This window comes from Barbus barbus, assembly GCF_936440315.1.
Source record: "Barbus barbus genome assembly, chromosome: 17".
NCBI classification, from domain to species: domain Eukaryota; kingdom Metazoa; phylum Chordata; class Actinopteri; order Cypriniformes; family Cyprinidae; genus Barbus; species Barbus barbus.
The window spans coordinates 31109736-31127074 of NC_136745.1; the positions used below are offsets into that span (position 1 = coordinate 31109736).

Here is a 17339-nt window from a genome sequence, read left to right on the forward strand (position 1 = left end):
AGGGGCAAGATGAGGAGAAAATACCATCTAAACTATTCTAAAGACGGCCAGTTCCCCTCAGAGATACATTCATATAAACACCAAATGACTTGCGTTTCTTACAAGTCTCATGAGTCCAAGTCCATCTCTGCTACTAGTTACATTACTTTTCCTTCACACCCCACAGAGGCTGTAATTGCATATCCTATCCAAAAAAACTGTTCTGAAATGTTACTAACAATATATTTCTGCCTCATTTGACCAAATCTAAGTCAGAAGTTACAAACCCTCACTGCGGTCAGGAAAGCCTCCGCGTTATTTAGGTGCGCGCGCATACAGTAGCGTCCCGGTAATACCGAGCAAACTCAGATCAGAGGAAAAGCATCTCTGGCATTCATCCAGACAGCGTCTCTGTCAATTAATAAATAAATGAAAATAATAAGTTTAAATCGGTCTGATATAAATAAATAGACCAATTAATATGAAAAAAACTGTCTGATGAGAAATAACAAAATAAAACTTTTTTTTACAACTTGCATTTAACCATTTTTTTATCTGTAAATACACAGTTTTAAAAATAAAAACCCCTGTCTCCACAAAAAAACTCAGTTTCCACAGATCAGTTTCAATCCAGATTAATAGTGCACTGCCCCAGGGTGGCACTGAACCAGTTTCAACCGGATCTGATGTTGCATTACATAATAAAAGCCATCTCAAAACTCATATATGACCAGTTTTGTCTTTAAATTCAGATAGATCTAAAAAGGAAACTCCCTGTTTCCACAGACCAGTTTCAATCCAGATTAATAGTGCACTATTTCATTGTTAGGACAGACAGCACAATTAGGTTTGTGTGTTTTTTATTTTTTGGCCGGAAAGTGATATTGAGATGCCGAAGCAAATCGTATGATGAATATCTCATATTCCCCACTTTAAAAGCTGTAAATATCAGAGGTCTTGAGTTACATGACTGCATTTGTGAATTTAAAGATTTCTAATAAATGAAGAAAATTACTTGACTTTTTGAGTTGAGAACAAATAGCCTACTCTAAATTAAATCAGTCTGGAATCGCATGACTTGATAATGACTTTATAAGAACTGTAATTAAACTTTAAAAATCAAGATCAAGAAACACCACGGGAAACGTGCTGGGATTCGAGATAGACTCAGGAAAAGGGCTCACAGTCCTCCTCTTCTGAGCATTCTGCTCGCAAATGTCCAATCCTTGGAGAATAAGATGGACGATCTTAGAGCCAGGATTAGTTTCCAACGGGACATTAGGGACTGTAACATCCTTTGTTTGTCAGAAACGTGGCTTTCGTCCTCGGTCCCGGACACTGCTGTAATGCCGAGTGATAACGTCTCTTGTCTTTCGGACGGACAGAACAGCAGAGGCCGGTAAATCCAGGGGTGCTTTCATCATCGCGGGGGACTTTAACAAAGCTAACCTGCGGAGACACTTTTGGAGATCGAGAAATCTGTCGCGTCCAATTCTATCCTTATCTCTGACCTTGCAGCGAGGGTCGACGTTGTTGCTAAAACGTCAGAGGATACAGCTGATAAATCTGATAAACTGGACTCTCAGATGTCTACTTCGGCTGCAGAAAATAAACGGCTATGGGATAAAGTGGATGAGCTGGACGCCTGTAAGAGACGATGGAATCTAAGGATCGCAGGTGCTCCGGAAGTCCATGGGGAGAATGTCAAAATGGTCATAATGGACATTTTTCTTCAGGTGTCCCCAAGTTTAGCGGATGTTCTGCAATCTTCGACTGATGTTGAGCACAGGCTTGGCCCTAAATTGGGAAATGCGCGTCCTCGCACGATAATTGATCGTGATCGTGTCTGGGCTGACGCAAAAATATCAGAAGTGCTCAAACAGAAACAAATTAGGATAACAGAGGACCTGCCGCAGAGAACGAAGGAAGCCCGGAATAAACTGTGGTTTGGTGGAGAAACCCAGAAAAGAGGGTCGTCGTGCTGGTTTCAAGGGTCACTTGCTGTTGTTGATGGAAAGAGGATTTGTGCGGATGATATCTGACTTCTAATGGACATTAGAGCTTATGCCAGTTATAGTTATTGCCATCTTCCCTGCGGAACGGTTAACTGAGAGCATGGAAACTGACAAGCAGCTGAGAAATACGCAGTATTGCTGTAATATTTAAGTTAAGCGGAGGCGGTTTAAAATAAGTTTACGCTGTTAAAGAGGGGTTTGGATACGTTTTAAGTTTTGCACTTTATTGTATTAGATTTGATATATTCTTTATTACTGAAGCGGTTAAAAGTTGTTCTCGTGTTCTCTTATTGTTCGCATGTCAGTTAAACTTTCTTGTTTTTCTCTAAATATTCCTGATTTATCTAAACGCAAAGCTTTATTTTGTATGCCACAGAAAAGAGAGATTTATTTATTTAAACGCATTCTTCTTTCAAAGATGAATCTTTTTGTCACACCATTATTAATGATTTTTGTAACTTCCTCTCTCTATTGGATGCTTACAGGTTTATGCATGCTGACGCTTGTTCATATTCTTGGTTTAGTGCAGATCTCGTAAAAGAATCACGTATAGATTATTGTCTTATATCTGATTTCATGTCTCCTTTTATTAAACCCAGTGATATCTGTCCTGCTCCTCTCACAGATCATGCTCTTATCTTATTTTATCTGATCGCTGTCATAGAAATCCTGGATACTGGAAACTAAATCGTTCTTTATTAGGACTTTCCTCCTATTGTTCAGGTATTAAGAATATTATTGAAGAATTTAAAGGAAAACCATCAGTTTCAATATCTTCTAATGTGGAGTTGTTCAAATATGAGCAGAATATATAGAGGAAGGAAGATGGCGGCGCGATCGATCGCTGCGGCTGCTCCGGGTCCCAAAGACGGTGCTTTTATGTCGTTTAATGTCGTCTGTTCGTCTCCAAATAGTGTCAGTTTACCGCTAACTCTTAAGGAAATCACCCCAGAATTCATCTATGATCGCCAAAGTCTTTTGGATATCAGCAACGCTTACGTACACCAACTCTCGCCGGCGGCTACTGAGAAGCTACGAGGCCTCTGTTTACTGCTGGAGCCGGACCTCGAGACCGCGGCCTCGCCTACTGACGCTACCCGCACAAGGCAGCGTCGCAAGCGGTGTGAGAGAGGACGGAAACGCGGTAAGCGCGGAGGTATACGAGCTAGGCTAAGAGCTAACCCCTCAAGACCAGCTCTTCCAACACTCATGCTCTCAAACGTCCGCTCTCTGGAAAACAAACTGGACTTAATTCAACTCAGTCGATCTACACAGCATGAGGCAAGGGACTGTTGCGTGTTTGTTTTCACCGAAACATGGCTAAACGACAACATCCCGGACTCCGCCATTCAACTGCACGGGCTTTCCAACTTCCGAGCGGACAGAGATTCATCACTGTCTGGTAAGACACGCGGAGGTGGCTTATGTGTTTATATCAACAAAGACTGGTGTAACAATGCTGCGGTATTATCAAAACACTGTTCATCGCTGGTGGAGTTTATGGTTGTGAAGTGTCGACCGTTCTATCTGCCGCGGGAGTTCACGGCCATTGTTATCGTTGCGGTTTACATCCCCCCGTGTGCAAACGCTAAGGACGCGCTTCGTGAACTGTATAGCGCCATCAGTGAACAACAAACAAATAACCCCGACGGCTTTTTCATCATAGCCGGTGACTTCAACCACGCAAACTTAAAGACAGTTTTGCCAAAGTTCTACCAACATGTGAACTTTGCAACAAGGGGAAACAACACACTGGACTTTGTTTACACAACAGTTAAGGACTCTTACAAGGCTGAACCCCGCCCCCACCTCGGGTACTCAGACCACATCACTGTTATGCTAATCCCAGCATATAGACCACTTCTCAAACTCACCAAACCGGTTGAAAAGCAGATCACAGTATGGCCAGACAATGCCACCTCAGCACTGCAGGACTGCTTCCAGGACACAGACTGGAATATGTTTAAAGAGGCAGCCACCTACAACAACCACACAGACCTGAATGAGTACACTGAAACTGTGACCGCTTACATCAAAAAGTGCACTGATGATGTGACAGTCACCAAAACCATCACCACACGTGCAAACCAGAAGCCATGGATGACAGCAGAGGTTCGTGGGCTGCTAAAGACCAGAGATGAAGCATTCAGATCAGGAGATAAAGCAGCCCTCAAAACAGCAAGAGCCAATCTGTCCTGTGGCATCAAAAAAGCAAAACGGTCATATGCCCAAAAAATCAACAACCACTTCACAGACAGCAGAGACACACGGAGCCTGTGGCAAGCCATTCAGACCATCACTGACTACAAGCCCCCGCCACAGGCCTGTGATGAGGACACATCCCTCCCCGATGCACTCAACCACTTTTATTCACGGTTTGAAATGCAGAATGACACACCTGCACAAAAACTGCCCACACCTCCCAACGACCGGGCGCTCTGTCTGTCCCCAGCCGACGTAAGGAAGACCCTATCTAGGATTAACCCACGCAAGGCTGCGGGTCCTGACAACATACCTGGCCGTGTTCTGAGAGACTGTGCTGCACAGCTGACAGATGTCCTAACAGATATCTTCAACACCTCGCTGAGTCAGGCAGTCGTCCCCACGTGTTTCAAATCCACAACAATCATACCGGTACCAAAGAAATCACCTGTGTCCTGTCTCAATGACTACCGTCCCATAGCACTGACTCCAATCATGATGAAGTGCTTTGAGAGGCTAGTCATGCATAACATCAAAACCAGCCTCCCCAACACACTTGACCCGCTCCAGTTTGCATACCGTCCAAACCGCTCTACGGACGATGCAATTTCCTCCACCCTCCACCTGGCTCTTACCCACCTAGAAAATAAAGACTCCTATGTTAGAATGCTGTTCATTGACTTCAGCTCGGCATTCAACACAATAATCCCACAACAGCTCATAAATAAGCTAAACCTGCTGGGCCTTAACAATTCCCTCTGTAACTGGATCCTGGACTTTCTAACTGGAAGACCTCAGTCAGTCCGTGTCGGCAACAACACCTCGAGCACTACAACACTGAGCACAGGTGCCCCACAAGGCTGTGTGCTCAGCCCGCTGCTCTTCACACTGCTGACCCACGACTGCACTGCCAAGTTCAGCTCCAACCACATCATCAAGTTTGCTGATGACACAACAGTGGTAGGTCTCATCAGCAACAACGATGAAACGCACTACAGAGAGGAAGTGGCACAGCTGGCTGAATGGTGTGGCACAAACAACCTGTCCCTCAATGTGGAGAAGACAAAGGAGGTTGTGATGGACTTCAGGAGAAACTCCGTTGACCACCCCCCACTGACCATCGACAGCTCGACTGTGGAGAGAGTCAGCAGCACTAAATTCCTGGGGGTGCACATCACAGAGGATCTCACCTGGACCACCAACACCATGTCACTCTCCAAAAAGGCACAACAGCGCCTACACTTTCTCCGCCGGCTGAAAAGAGCAAGTCTCCCTCCACCTATCCTCACCACATTCTACAGAGGCACCATTGAGAGTGTGCTGACCAGCTGCATCACTGTCTGGTACGGGAACTGCAGTGCTGCTGACCGCAAGACCCTCCAGCGGACAGTGAACACAGCTGCAAAGATCATCGGTGCCCCTCTCCCCTCCATCCTGGACATCTTCCTTACACGATGCTCCAGCAAAACCAACAGCATCGTGAAGGACTCCACCCATCCCTCCCACAGTCTCTTCCAGCTCCTACCATCAGGAAGACGGTACCGGAGCATCAGAGCCCGCTCCGCCAGACTGCTCAACAGCTTTTTCCCCCAGGCTGTGAGAGCCCTGAACTCAAACCACCCCGCCCCCCTCTGAAACCTCATGCAAACCCCTACCTCCTGAACATGGACCACCCCCCACCCCAAACCTTACCACACCAAAGAAAAACTGTATGGAACTTTTATATATTTTTTTATTTATTTTATTCTTATTTTTCTTTACACTATGGACACTCTCCTCTATGTGCACTATGGACACTTTACACTATGGACACTCACACTTTACACTATGTGCACTATGGACACTTACACTTTACACTATGTGCACTATGGACACTCACACTCTACACTAGGTGCACTATGGACACTTACACACACTGCTGCGTGTGCACAATCTCACAAAAAACTCAGCAATATATGTATGTTATGTTTACATGCTCTTGCACTACAAATCATCCTGCACTGTTCCCCAACCAGCTGCTGACTCAAATGTCTCTCTTTGCACATGTACAGTTTGTTTTTTTCGTCTTCTATTTTTTAGTTTGTATAGGATAATATTTATGTGAAGCATTCGTATAGTTGTATTTTTTATCCTTTATTCTTTTAGTTTGTATAGGGTAAATACTTATATATAGTATACTTATAGTTAAATCTGTTAGTAGTGTATAGGTTTATAGTGTTTTTTCTTACTTCATTGTTGTATGTCTGTATTTATGTAGCACCGTGGTCCTGCGAGACACGACATTTCGTTCCACTGCATGTCCCCACATGTAGCGGAATGACAATAAAGCTCAACTTGAACTTGAACTTGAACTTGATAATCTCTATTCGATTCAGTGAACCGTTGGCAAAGGCAAAATCTTTAAGCTCTATATTAAAAGAAATGAATCAAATTCTAGGAAAACAACAAACAGCAGAAGATGATAAGATAAAACTACACAACCTAAAAGAAGAATTAGATAACATTTATACAGTAAAGGCCAATTTATTAGATCGAGGGTGAAATGGCTAGAATTCAGGGAGAAAAATTCAACATATTTTTCATTTAGAAAAGAGAAGAGGAAAAGTCAAAAAATATCTTCTCTATATATTGAGGGTAGTTTAGTAACAGATGAAGCCAGAGTTTCTAATTTTGTTTCAGGTTTTTATTCACAACTTTATGCTTCCACATTTAACCCACACATGTCTGATAGCTTGAGACGGTTCAGGCATTCACACACATTATAAGAGATGATAATATGTCTTCTTGTGAGATGGATGTTATTATTCATAAATCCCCTATTAATAATACTCCAGGTCCAGATGGACTGCCTTTTGAGTTCTACAGGACCTTAAAGAGTCTCTTTTAGAAGTGTTCAAAGACAGAAAGCTGAATTGACTGACTAATTACTTTAATACTTTAGTAAATCTCAGACTGATAGAATTGTAGATAATTAAAACAAAAATCTAAGAGTATTTTCAATTGTTGGTTACAAAGCAGTTATGGTTGTGTTTTGATATCTAAAGCGGAAGGTATTTCTAGGATTGTTTACCCAGCTTTCTCTTTATATGTTGACTGAAAAACATGCTCATCTATTGACTCTGTTATTTACATTTTTGTGGAAATATAAAACTGAATATGTTAAAAGCAAGACACTGATCAGAAATACTTTGGAGGGAGGAGTGAATGCTTTGGACTTATACTCTCAATCAAGTTTTTAATATTGGTTGGATTAAACGTTGCCTGAATGCTGACCCTAATTTGTTATGGTTTTATATTCCTAAATTGATCTTTGAAAAATGCAGAGGTTTAATTTTTTATTATCTTGTGATTTTAGTTGCAATAACCTCCCAGTTAATCTCTCTAATTTTCATAAGCAAGCTCTGGACGCTTGTAAGATAGATGTATTCTATGGAATAATCAGAAAGTGCTGCGTGGAAGAAAATCTGTCTTTATGAAACACTGGTTTGACAAAGGTGTTATTTTTGTTTCAGATTTGTTAAAAAAGGATGGTAACTTCTGTTCTTATTCAGATTTTCAGAACTCTTTGAGTTGGAAATCTCACCTGGAGTGTTTGAACGGGTAATTAATTACATTTCACCCAAATTATTACAGTTCTTTAAAATGTGAAATCCCCAAAAATTGATTGGAGGTCTGGAGGTTTGTAATATTAAATGTAACAATTTCTGGATTAGAAAAACACTTAAGAAATGTAGTTCTAATCCTAAAGCATTTTATAAGTGGAAACTAATACTCTTTCTACGATTAAAATGTGGGCTGCTATTAACAAGCTTCTGTTAAGATACAAGATAAAAGAGCTTCACTATAAAATTCTTCATGTGTATTATCCCTGTAATTCTCTACTTTCATAACTAAGATGGATATCTCGTCACGATGCACATTCTGTCATTCTAATTGGAAACAATATCACATTTATTTTTTGAATGTGATTATGCACAGGATTTATGGAAAGAAATGTCTCGGCTTGTTTTTTCAGCTTAAAACAAACTGTTTAATTTTGAGAATAATGTACTGTTGTTGATTTGGGAATCAGGATCAAAGGACCTGGATGATATGTGCAAATTATTAACTCTTTGTGGCATATTTCATCTTCATAAATCTAAAGTTACTGATTGTATTTTTTGTATTGATTTTAAATGATTTTATGAATCCCTCTGCTCATCTCTTCATAAGAAAGCTGATAAACTGTATTGATGGAAAAAATACTTTGTTGTAAGGATTACCTCCTGAGTATTTCTTGAAGTTGACATTTTATGTGTAATTTTTCATTTTAGTTACAGTTCATTTCATTTTTTTCTATAAATTATTTATTTTAAAATATGATTATAGTAACTATTTCCTTTTTCTTATATTTCTTTGTTACTACTTTTGTTCAGGTAATTACTGTTGTGTATTCTGATTGTGCTTTAGCTGTATCCCCTGTGAATGTTATTTGTTTAATTAAAAACTCAGAGGCTATGCTGCATCAGTCTTGCTGACGTCGTCCAGTTTTGATGGAATAATAGATGTATGAAACTTACATTTCACTGCTAGTTATACTCTATATAATTGTGTATGCGACGAATAAAAATCTTGAATCTTGAATGAAAACATGACGAAGGATTCACATATTAAACCCATTTTTATGTCCACAGGCATACCAGGCCAATAAAAGCACTTGTTTATGGCATCCAGGGGTTTTAATGCCACGGTGAGCACCTGCTGGGCTGCTGTGGACCTCTTCAAACATTTATTGGGCACTTTTTTTCGTGCTGACCACTTTTGCCAAAGTACCTTCTTTTTTAATATAATACAAAGCTTCATCTAAAAAGTATAAAAATCATTATAACCAGTGAAGCCACTAAATCCAGCTGTACATTTTACATTACTTTCAAAAATGAAGCTTTTAGCCCTTCTTGGAAATATAAATGTGTCTGGAAAGACCCTGAGGTATCTTTCTAAATCTTTTAAAGTCTGTCAGAGCTTTGAATTGAGCCTCATCCATCTTCAACAGTGCAACATCTAATAAATGAGTCTTATATATAACTGGTCATTACATGTAATTGTGCATCACTGGTCTCTGTCATCTAGCCTTTCAGTCAATAGAATAGAATAGAATAGAATAGAAATGGGGGGGGGGGGGGGGGGTAGAGAAGGCTTAGGTTATATCATAGTTAGGTTAGGTTATGTTATATACCAACTGAGCAAACAAACAGAATCACCTCAGAATGATCGCAACTGAAACTGTCAACACAGCAAAGATACATTTATATCAGTTATTAACAGTTTTAAACATTGTCCAAATAAATTAGGTACATAAACACAAATGTATGTTGGCTCAGTAAGTTGTGTATCCTCAGACACATCAACAAATTAATAGCTGTAATAATTAAACATACGACACAATCTACTAACTATTGTGCCTAAATTAACAGTAGCCTGCTGAACTTCGCACTTTGAAGCATTTCTTATTCTGAAAACAGTCAATATTTTCAGTAGGGCTTTAACGCAAAACAGGAAACTCATGAATATTCATGTCTGCTCCGCCCAGCGTCACCGGAAATCATCTCAGACACCGAACCTGATGGGATAACCGGCCGTGTTCTGAGGTCCTGCGCTGATCAGCTCGCTGGTTTGTTCACTTCCATCTTTAATGAGTCCCTTGCTACCGCCGTGGTTCCCACCTCATTCAAAAAATCCATCATTATCCCTGTGCCAAAGAACAATAAACCCTCTTGCCTGAATGACTATCGCCCAGTTGCCCTCACATCTATAGTCATGAAGGTTTTTGAGAGACTTGTAAAGAGCCACATCTGCTCCTCCATCCCTGATACTCTGGACCCTCTTCAGTTTGCCTATCACCCAAACAGATCCACGGACGATGCCATTTCTCACGGCCTCCACTCTTCCCTCACACACTTGGACAGCAACAATGGGAATTATGTAAGGCTGCTATTCATTGACTATAGCTCAGCTTTCAACACTATAGTCCCCATCAAGCTGGCATCTAAACTCACAGACCTCGGCCTAAACTCCTCACTCTGTGACTGGATTCAAGACTTCCTCACCGGCAGACCTCAAGTGGTGAAAGTTGGCCAGTACACCTCAAACTCCATCACTCTGAACATAGGAGCCCCACAGGGCTGTGTCCTGAGTCCCCTGCTCTACTCTCTCTACACGCATGACTGCATCCATCAGCGTGTTCTAACGTTAATTTATGTCTTGCTCATATTTTATAGTGTTTTGTGTGTTTGAGAGGCGTCATGATGCGTGGTGCAGCAGTGGTAGCGTGGCCGAGCGGTCTAAGGCGCTGGATTAAGGCTCCAGTCTCTTCGGGGGCGTGGGTTCGAATCCCACCGCTGCCACATCGTTTTTATACCGTCTGATTAAAATAAACACTATCGCCGTTCACTAGTGATTTCAAATTCAAATTTTATTTGTCACATACATATACATACATAGTACGACATGTAGTGAAATGTATTGTACGACTGTCCAACAAATTGTCCAACAAAATTAAGAAAAACCTCAAGTTTACAAAAATACAAATAGAAAAAGTACAGTAAACATATATACAGAAATAAACTAGCAATAAAATAAAAAATAGATATGAGAATAAAAATAGATATGAAGAATAAAAATAGAATATGATTCTAAATAGATTCTATAAAAAGTAAAGTGTATGTCAGTGATAAAGTGTCCGTGTGCTGTGCTGTGCAGTAAAGTGTATAAGTGAGTAAAAGGATACTAAAGACAAAAGACAAATGGTATGTAAGTCCCACTCATTTATCCTTACGTAACCTTCTACAAATTAGTGCAGATTGTATTTGAAAGTGTGCAAAGTGGAAGTGTGGGGTGATGTGCTTATAGTGGAGTGATGAGCTGTTTTGAATCAGTGCTCGGATAACTCAGATAATCATGTGCTGTTTATATCGATGACCACTGAACTCTCTCATATTACCTGATAAACCCGCCCTCATAATTAACTAAATGACACACATTATACAGATACTTCATATTTGATGCTATTAATTACATGCCTTGCAAATGAGGAACAATGGAAGCAATAAAACCAACAAAAGAGCAACGATATGCAAGTGTTATAACAAGCCTCATCGCTGGTCATGAACTTCAGTACTGAACTTGTTTGACCTTTGACACGCCCCCTGAGGATTATGCCATTATCTCGTACACCTTCGGCGCGGTTCGGCAGTTTGATTGACAGCTGACTAGAAGCGCTGACCTAGCGGTGATGCGCGGAAACGTGCCGTCGACATCCCCCTGTACTCTGATTGGTCAAATGTCATGAATGTTAAGAAAATGTTAAGAATCGCGCTTTTTGATTGGCTGGAAATCTTATAGCGCTTCGATGCGATTGGCCCAAATCTTATAGCGCTTCGATGCGATTGGCCCAAATGTTATAGCGCTTCGATGCGATTGGCTGTGCAGTTCGACATTGCTTGACATTTCCGAAATATTGTGGGACTATCCTTCGGCAGCTGGGATTAAGCTCCAGTCTCTTCGGGGGCGTGGGTTCGAATCCCACCTCTGCCACATCGTTTTTATACCGTCTGATTAAAATAAACACTATCGCCGTTCACTAGTGATGAGCTGTTTTGAATCAGGTTTTTATTTATTTATTATATAATAAATACATCCAGATAAATAATAAATCAAATATGAAGTATCTGTATAATGTGTGTCATTTAGTTAATTATGAGGGCGGGTTTATCAGGTAATATGAGAGAGTTCAGTGGTCATCGATATAAACAGCACATGATTATCTGAGTTATCCGAGCACTGATTCAAAACAGCTCATCACTATGGTGTGTGTTATATAATGAAAGAAAACAGATAGAATAGAAAAAGAATAGAGCAAGATTAGAAAAGCTAGTGTTAGTTTTGTTTTTAAAGAATACTAGCAGTTAGTAAATGAGTGCAAGTCTAAAAGCGTTTTTTAAAGAATATAATTAGAATAGAGAGTGCTAGAGTTAGAGGGTGAAATAAAGATGGAAGAGATGTGTTTTTGATGATTAATAGCATGTAATGTATCAGAATGTGTTGGTAAAAGCTGTGTTGTTGTATTTGCAGAGTTTGTCCAGCAGGGGTCCCCAGCGCTTCTCAATCAAACTCGAGCATTCTTCACAATCAACCGATTCTTCGGTTCATTACAGAATACGTGTCGCTCGTTTTCATTTTTGTCAAGTGTTACAATTATTATTATTATTATTATTATATAATGTGTGAGTTGTCATTAAATAAAGCATTGAAAACACACTTTTTTTGTTGTTGCAACGCGACCTTTAGATGGCGCTGGATTTCCGCGCGTTTCTTCTTCTTCTCCTGTTTCCTGTGCGCGGTGTAAACTTCCGGCTGGTTGTTTATTCTGTGCCGCGCCGCAGCAGTTCGGCTCGTTCCGGTGTTTCGGTTCCGCGATGGCGGCGCTTCACCCCGGGGATCCGCAGCTGGTGTCGGCGATTGTTAATCACCTGAAGACGGAGGGTCTGTTCGATCAGTTCCGCAGAGACTGTCTGGCGGACGTGGATACAAAGGCAAAACACACACATTTACCTCACAACAGCACCACAGTACCACGCTTTTACCATGATTTAACTCGGTGATGCTCTCTGGAGGAACCAGTACTGTGTGTCTCACTATAATAGCACAGAACTAATCATATACGCTATTAATATATGAGAATGTCTCGATTAACGGCCTTTTATACGATAATTAACTCCGTTTAGCAGCTCAATAGCTTTTTAACAGCATTTTCATTAGTTTTGTGTCTGAAATCTCTCATTGATGCGACAAATAAATGAGTATCCTGTAATGGTCTTATGTTCTGTTATAACATCAAATGTTGCTGCTTTTGATGAAAATAAATGAGATGTTTATAACAGTGCAGCAGATACTGGTGTAAAATGATCTAAATATCAGTCTATATCTCCAGTAATGTGTCTCGTCGAGATGAGATGGAAATGATCTAGATATCAGTCTATATCTCCAGTAATGTGTCTCGGCGAGATGAGATGGAAATGATCTAGATATCAGTCTATATCTCCAGTAATGTGTCTCGGCGAGATGAGATGGAAATGATCTAGATATCAGTCTATATCTCCAGTAATGTGTCTCGGCGAGATGAGATGGAAATGATCTAGATATCAGTCTATATCTCCAGTAATGTGTCTCGGCGAGATGAGATGGAAATGATCTAGATATCAGTCTATATCTCCAGTAATGTGTCTCGGCGAGATGAGATGGAAATGATCTAGATATCAGTCTATATCTCCAGTAATGTGTCTCGGCGAGATGAGATGGAAATGATCTAGATATCAGTCTATATCTCCAGTAATGTGTCTCGGCGAGATGAGATGGAAATGATCTAGATATCAGTCTATATCTCCAGTAATGTGTCTCGGCGAGATGAGATGGAAATGATCTAGATATCAGTCTATATCTCCAGTAATGTGTCTCGGCGAGATGAGATGGAAATGATCTAGATATCAGTCTATATCTCCAGTAATGTGTCTCGGCGAGATGAGATGGAAATGATCTAGATATCAGTCTATATCTCCAGTAATGTGTCTCGGCGAGATGAGATGGAAATGATCTAGATATCAGTCTATATCTCCAGTAATGTGTCTCGGCGAGATGAGATGGAAATGATCTAGATATCAGTCTATATCTCCAGTAATGTGTCTCGGCGAGATGAGATGGAAATGATCTAGATATCAGTCTATATCTCCAGTAATGTGTCTCGGCGAGATGAGATGGAAATGATCTAGATATCAGTCTATATCTCCAGTAATGTGTCTCGGCGAGATGAGATGGAAATGATCTAGATATCAGTCTATATCTCCAGTAATGTGTCTCGGCGAGATGAGATGGAAATGATCTAGATATCAGTCTATATCTCCAGTAATGTGTCTCGGCGAGATGAGATGGAAATGATCTAGATATCAGTCTATATCTCCAGTAATGTGTCTCGGCGAGATGAGATGTAAATGATCTAGATATCAGTCTATATCTCCAGTAATGTGTCTCGGCGAGATGAGATGGAAATGATCTAGATATCAGTCTATATCTCCAGTAATGTGTCTCGGCGAGATGAGATGTAAATGATCTAGATATCAGTCTATATCTCCAGTAATGTGTCTCGGCGAGATGAGATGGAAATGATCTAGATATCAGTCTATATCTCCAGTAATGTGTCTCGGCGAGATGAGATGGAAATGATCTAGATATCAGTCTATATCTCCAGTAATGTGTCTCGGCGAGATGAGATGGAAATGATCTAGATATCAGTCTATATCTCCAGTAATGTGTCTCGGCGAGATGAGATGGAAATGATCTAGATATCAGTCTATATCTCCAGTAATGTGTCTCGGCGAGATGAGATGGAAATGATCTAGATATCAGTCTATATCTCCAGTAATGTGTCTCGGCGAGATGAGATGGAAATGATCTAGATATCAGTCTATATCTCCAGTAATGTGTCTCGGCGAGATGAGATGGAAATGATCTAGATATCAGTCTATATCTCCAGTAATGTGTCTCGGCGAGATGAGATGGAAATGATCTAGATATCAGTCTATATCTCCAGTAATGTGTCTCGGCGAGATGAGATGGAAATGATCTAGATATCAGTCTATATCTCCAGTAATGTGTCTCGGCGAGATGAGATGGAAATGATCTAGATATCAGTCTATATCTCCAGTAATGTGTCTCGGCGAGATGAGATGGAAATGATCTAGATATCAGTCTATATCTCCAGTAATGTGTCTCGGCGAGATGAGATGGAAATGATCTAGATATCAGTCTATATCTCCAGTAATGTGTCTCGGCGAGATGAGATGGAAATGATCTAGATATCAGTCTATATCTCCAGTAATGTGTCTCGGCGAGATGAGATGGAAATGATCTAGATATCAGTCTATATCTCCAGTAATGTGTCTCGGCGAGATGAGATGGAAATGATCTAGATATCAGTCTATATCTCCAGTAATGTGTCTCGGCGAGATGAGATGGAAATGATCTAGATATCAGTCTATATCTCCAGTAATGTGTCTCGGCGAGATGAGATGGAAATGATCTAGATATCAGTCTATATCTCCAGTAATGTGTCTCGGCGAGATGAGATGGAAATGATCTAGATATCAGTCTATATCTCCAGTAATGTGTCTCGGCGAGATGAGATGGAAATGATCTAGATATCAGTCTATATCTCCAGTAATGTGTCTCGGCGAGATGAGATGGAAATGATCTAGATATCAGTCTATATCTCCAGTAATGTGTCTCGGCGAGATGAGATGGAAATGATCTAGATATCAGTCTATATCTCCAGTAATGTGTCTCGGCGAGATGAGATGGAAATGATCTAGATATCAGTCTATATCTCCAGTAATGTGTCTCGGCGAGATGAGATGGAAATGATCTAGATATCAGTCTATATCTCCAGTAATGTGTCTCGGCGAGATGAGATGGAAATGATCTAGATATCAGTCTATATCTCCAGTAATGTGTCTCGGCGAGATGAGATGGAAATGATCTAGATATCAGTCTATATCTCCAGTAATGTGTCTCGGCGAGATGAGATGGAAATGATCTAGATATCAGTCTATATCTCCAGTAATGTGTCTCGGCGAGATGAGATGGAAATGATCTAGATATCAGTCTATATCTCCAGTAATGTGTCTCGGCGAGATGAGATGGAAATGATCTAGATATCAGTCTATATCTCCAGTAATGTGTCTCGGCGAGATGAGATGGAAATGATCTAGATATCAGTCTATATCTCCAGTAATGTGTCTCGGCGAGATGAGATGGAAATGATCTAGATATCAGTCTATATCTCCAGTAATGTGTCTCGGCGAGATGAGATGGAAATGATCTAGATATCAGTCTATATCTCCAGTAATGTGTCTCGGCGAGATGAGATGGAAATGATCTAGATATCAGTCTATATCTCCAGTAATGTGTCTCGGCGAGATGAGATGGAAATGATCTAGATATCAGTCTATATCTCCAGTAATGTGTCTCGGCGAGATGAGATGGAAATGATCTAGATATCAGTCTATATCTCCAGTAATGTGTCTCGGCGAGATGAGATGGAAATGATCTAGATATCAGTCTATATCTCCAGTAATGTGTCTCGGCGAGATGAGATGGAAATGATCTAGATATCAGTCTATATCTCCAGTAATGTGTCTCGGCGAGATGAGATGGAAATGATCTAGATATCAGTCTATATCTCCAGTAATGTGTCTCGGCGAGATGAGATGGAAATGATCTAGATATCAGTCTATATCTCCAGTAATGTGTCTCGGCGAGATGAGATGGAAATGATCTAGATATCAGTCTATATCTCCAGTAATGTGTCTCGGCGAGATGAGATGGAAATGATCTAGATATCAGTCTATATCTCCAGTAATGTGTCTCGGCGAGATGAGATGGAAATGATCTAGATATCAGTCTATATCTCCAGTAATGTGTCTCGGCGAGATGAGATGGAAATGATCTAGATATCAGTCTATATCTCCAGTAATGTGTCTCGGCGAGATGAGATGGAAATGATCTAGATATCAGTCTATATCTCCAGTAATGTGTCTCGGCGAGATGAGATGGAAATGATCTAGATATCAGTCTATATCTCCAGTAATGTGTCTCGGCGAGATGAGATGGAAATGATCTAGATATCAGTCTATATCTCCAGTAATGTGTCTCGGCGAGATGAGATGGAAATGATCTAGATATCAGTCTATATCTCCAGTAATGTGTCTCGGCGAGATGAGATGGAAATGATCTAGATATCAGTCTATATCTCCAGTAATGTGTCTCGGCGAGATGAGATGGAAATGATCTAGATATCAGTCTATATCTCCAGTAATGTGTCTCGGCGAGATGAGATGGAAATGATCTAGATATCAGTCTATATCTCCAGTAATGTGTCTCGGCGAGATGAGATGGAAATGATCTAGATATCAGTCTATATCTCCAGTAATATGTCTCAGTGAGATGAGATGGAAATTATCTAATGCCATGCTGATTGAGAGATGAAGAAATAAACGCTCCTCAGAAGATCCTGATGATCAGATTTGAGACTGAAAATGATTGATGGAGAGCTGC

The 17339-nt window shown here is 40.5% G+C and overlaps 1 protein-coding gene across 2 annotated transcripts in view; it reads left to right on the plus strand.

Annotated features, from left to right (window-relative positions):
• The first annotated feature begins 12565 nt into the window (after positions 1–12565).
• The window catches only part of LOC306882913 (uncharacterized protein), a 26994-nt gene continuing 22220 nt past the window's right edge, over positions 12566–17339 (plus strand). For both annotated transcript variants that reach the window (XM_079437910.1, XM_079437911.1), the window contains exon 1: positions 12566–12766. In XM_079437910.1, the coding sequence (XP_079294036.1) occupies positions 12650–12766 (117 nt within the window). In that variant the 5' untranslated portion in view covers positions 12566–12649. The remainder of the gene's footprint in view (positions 12767–17339) is intronic.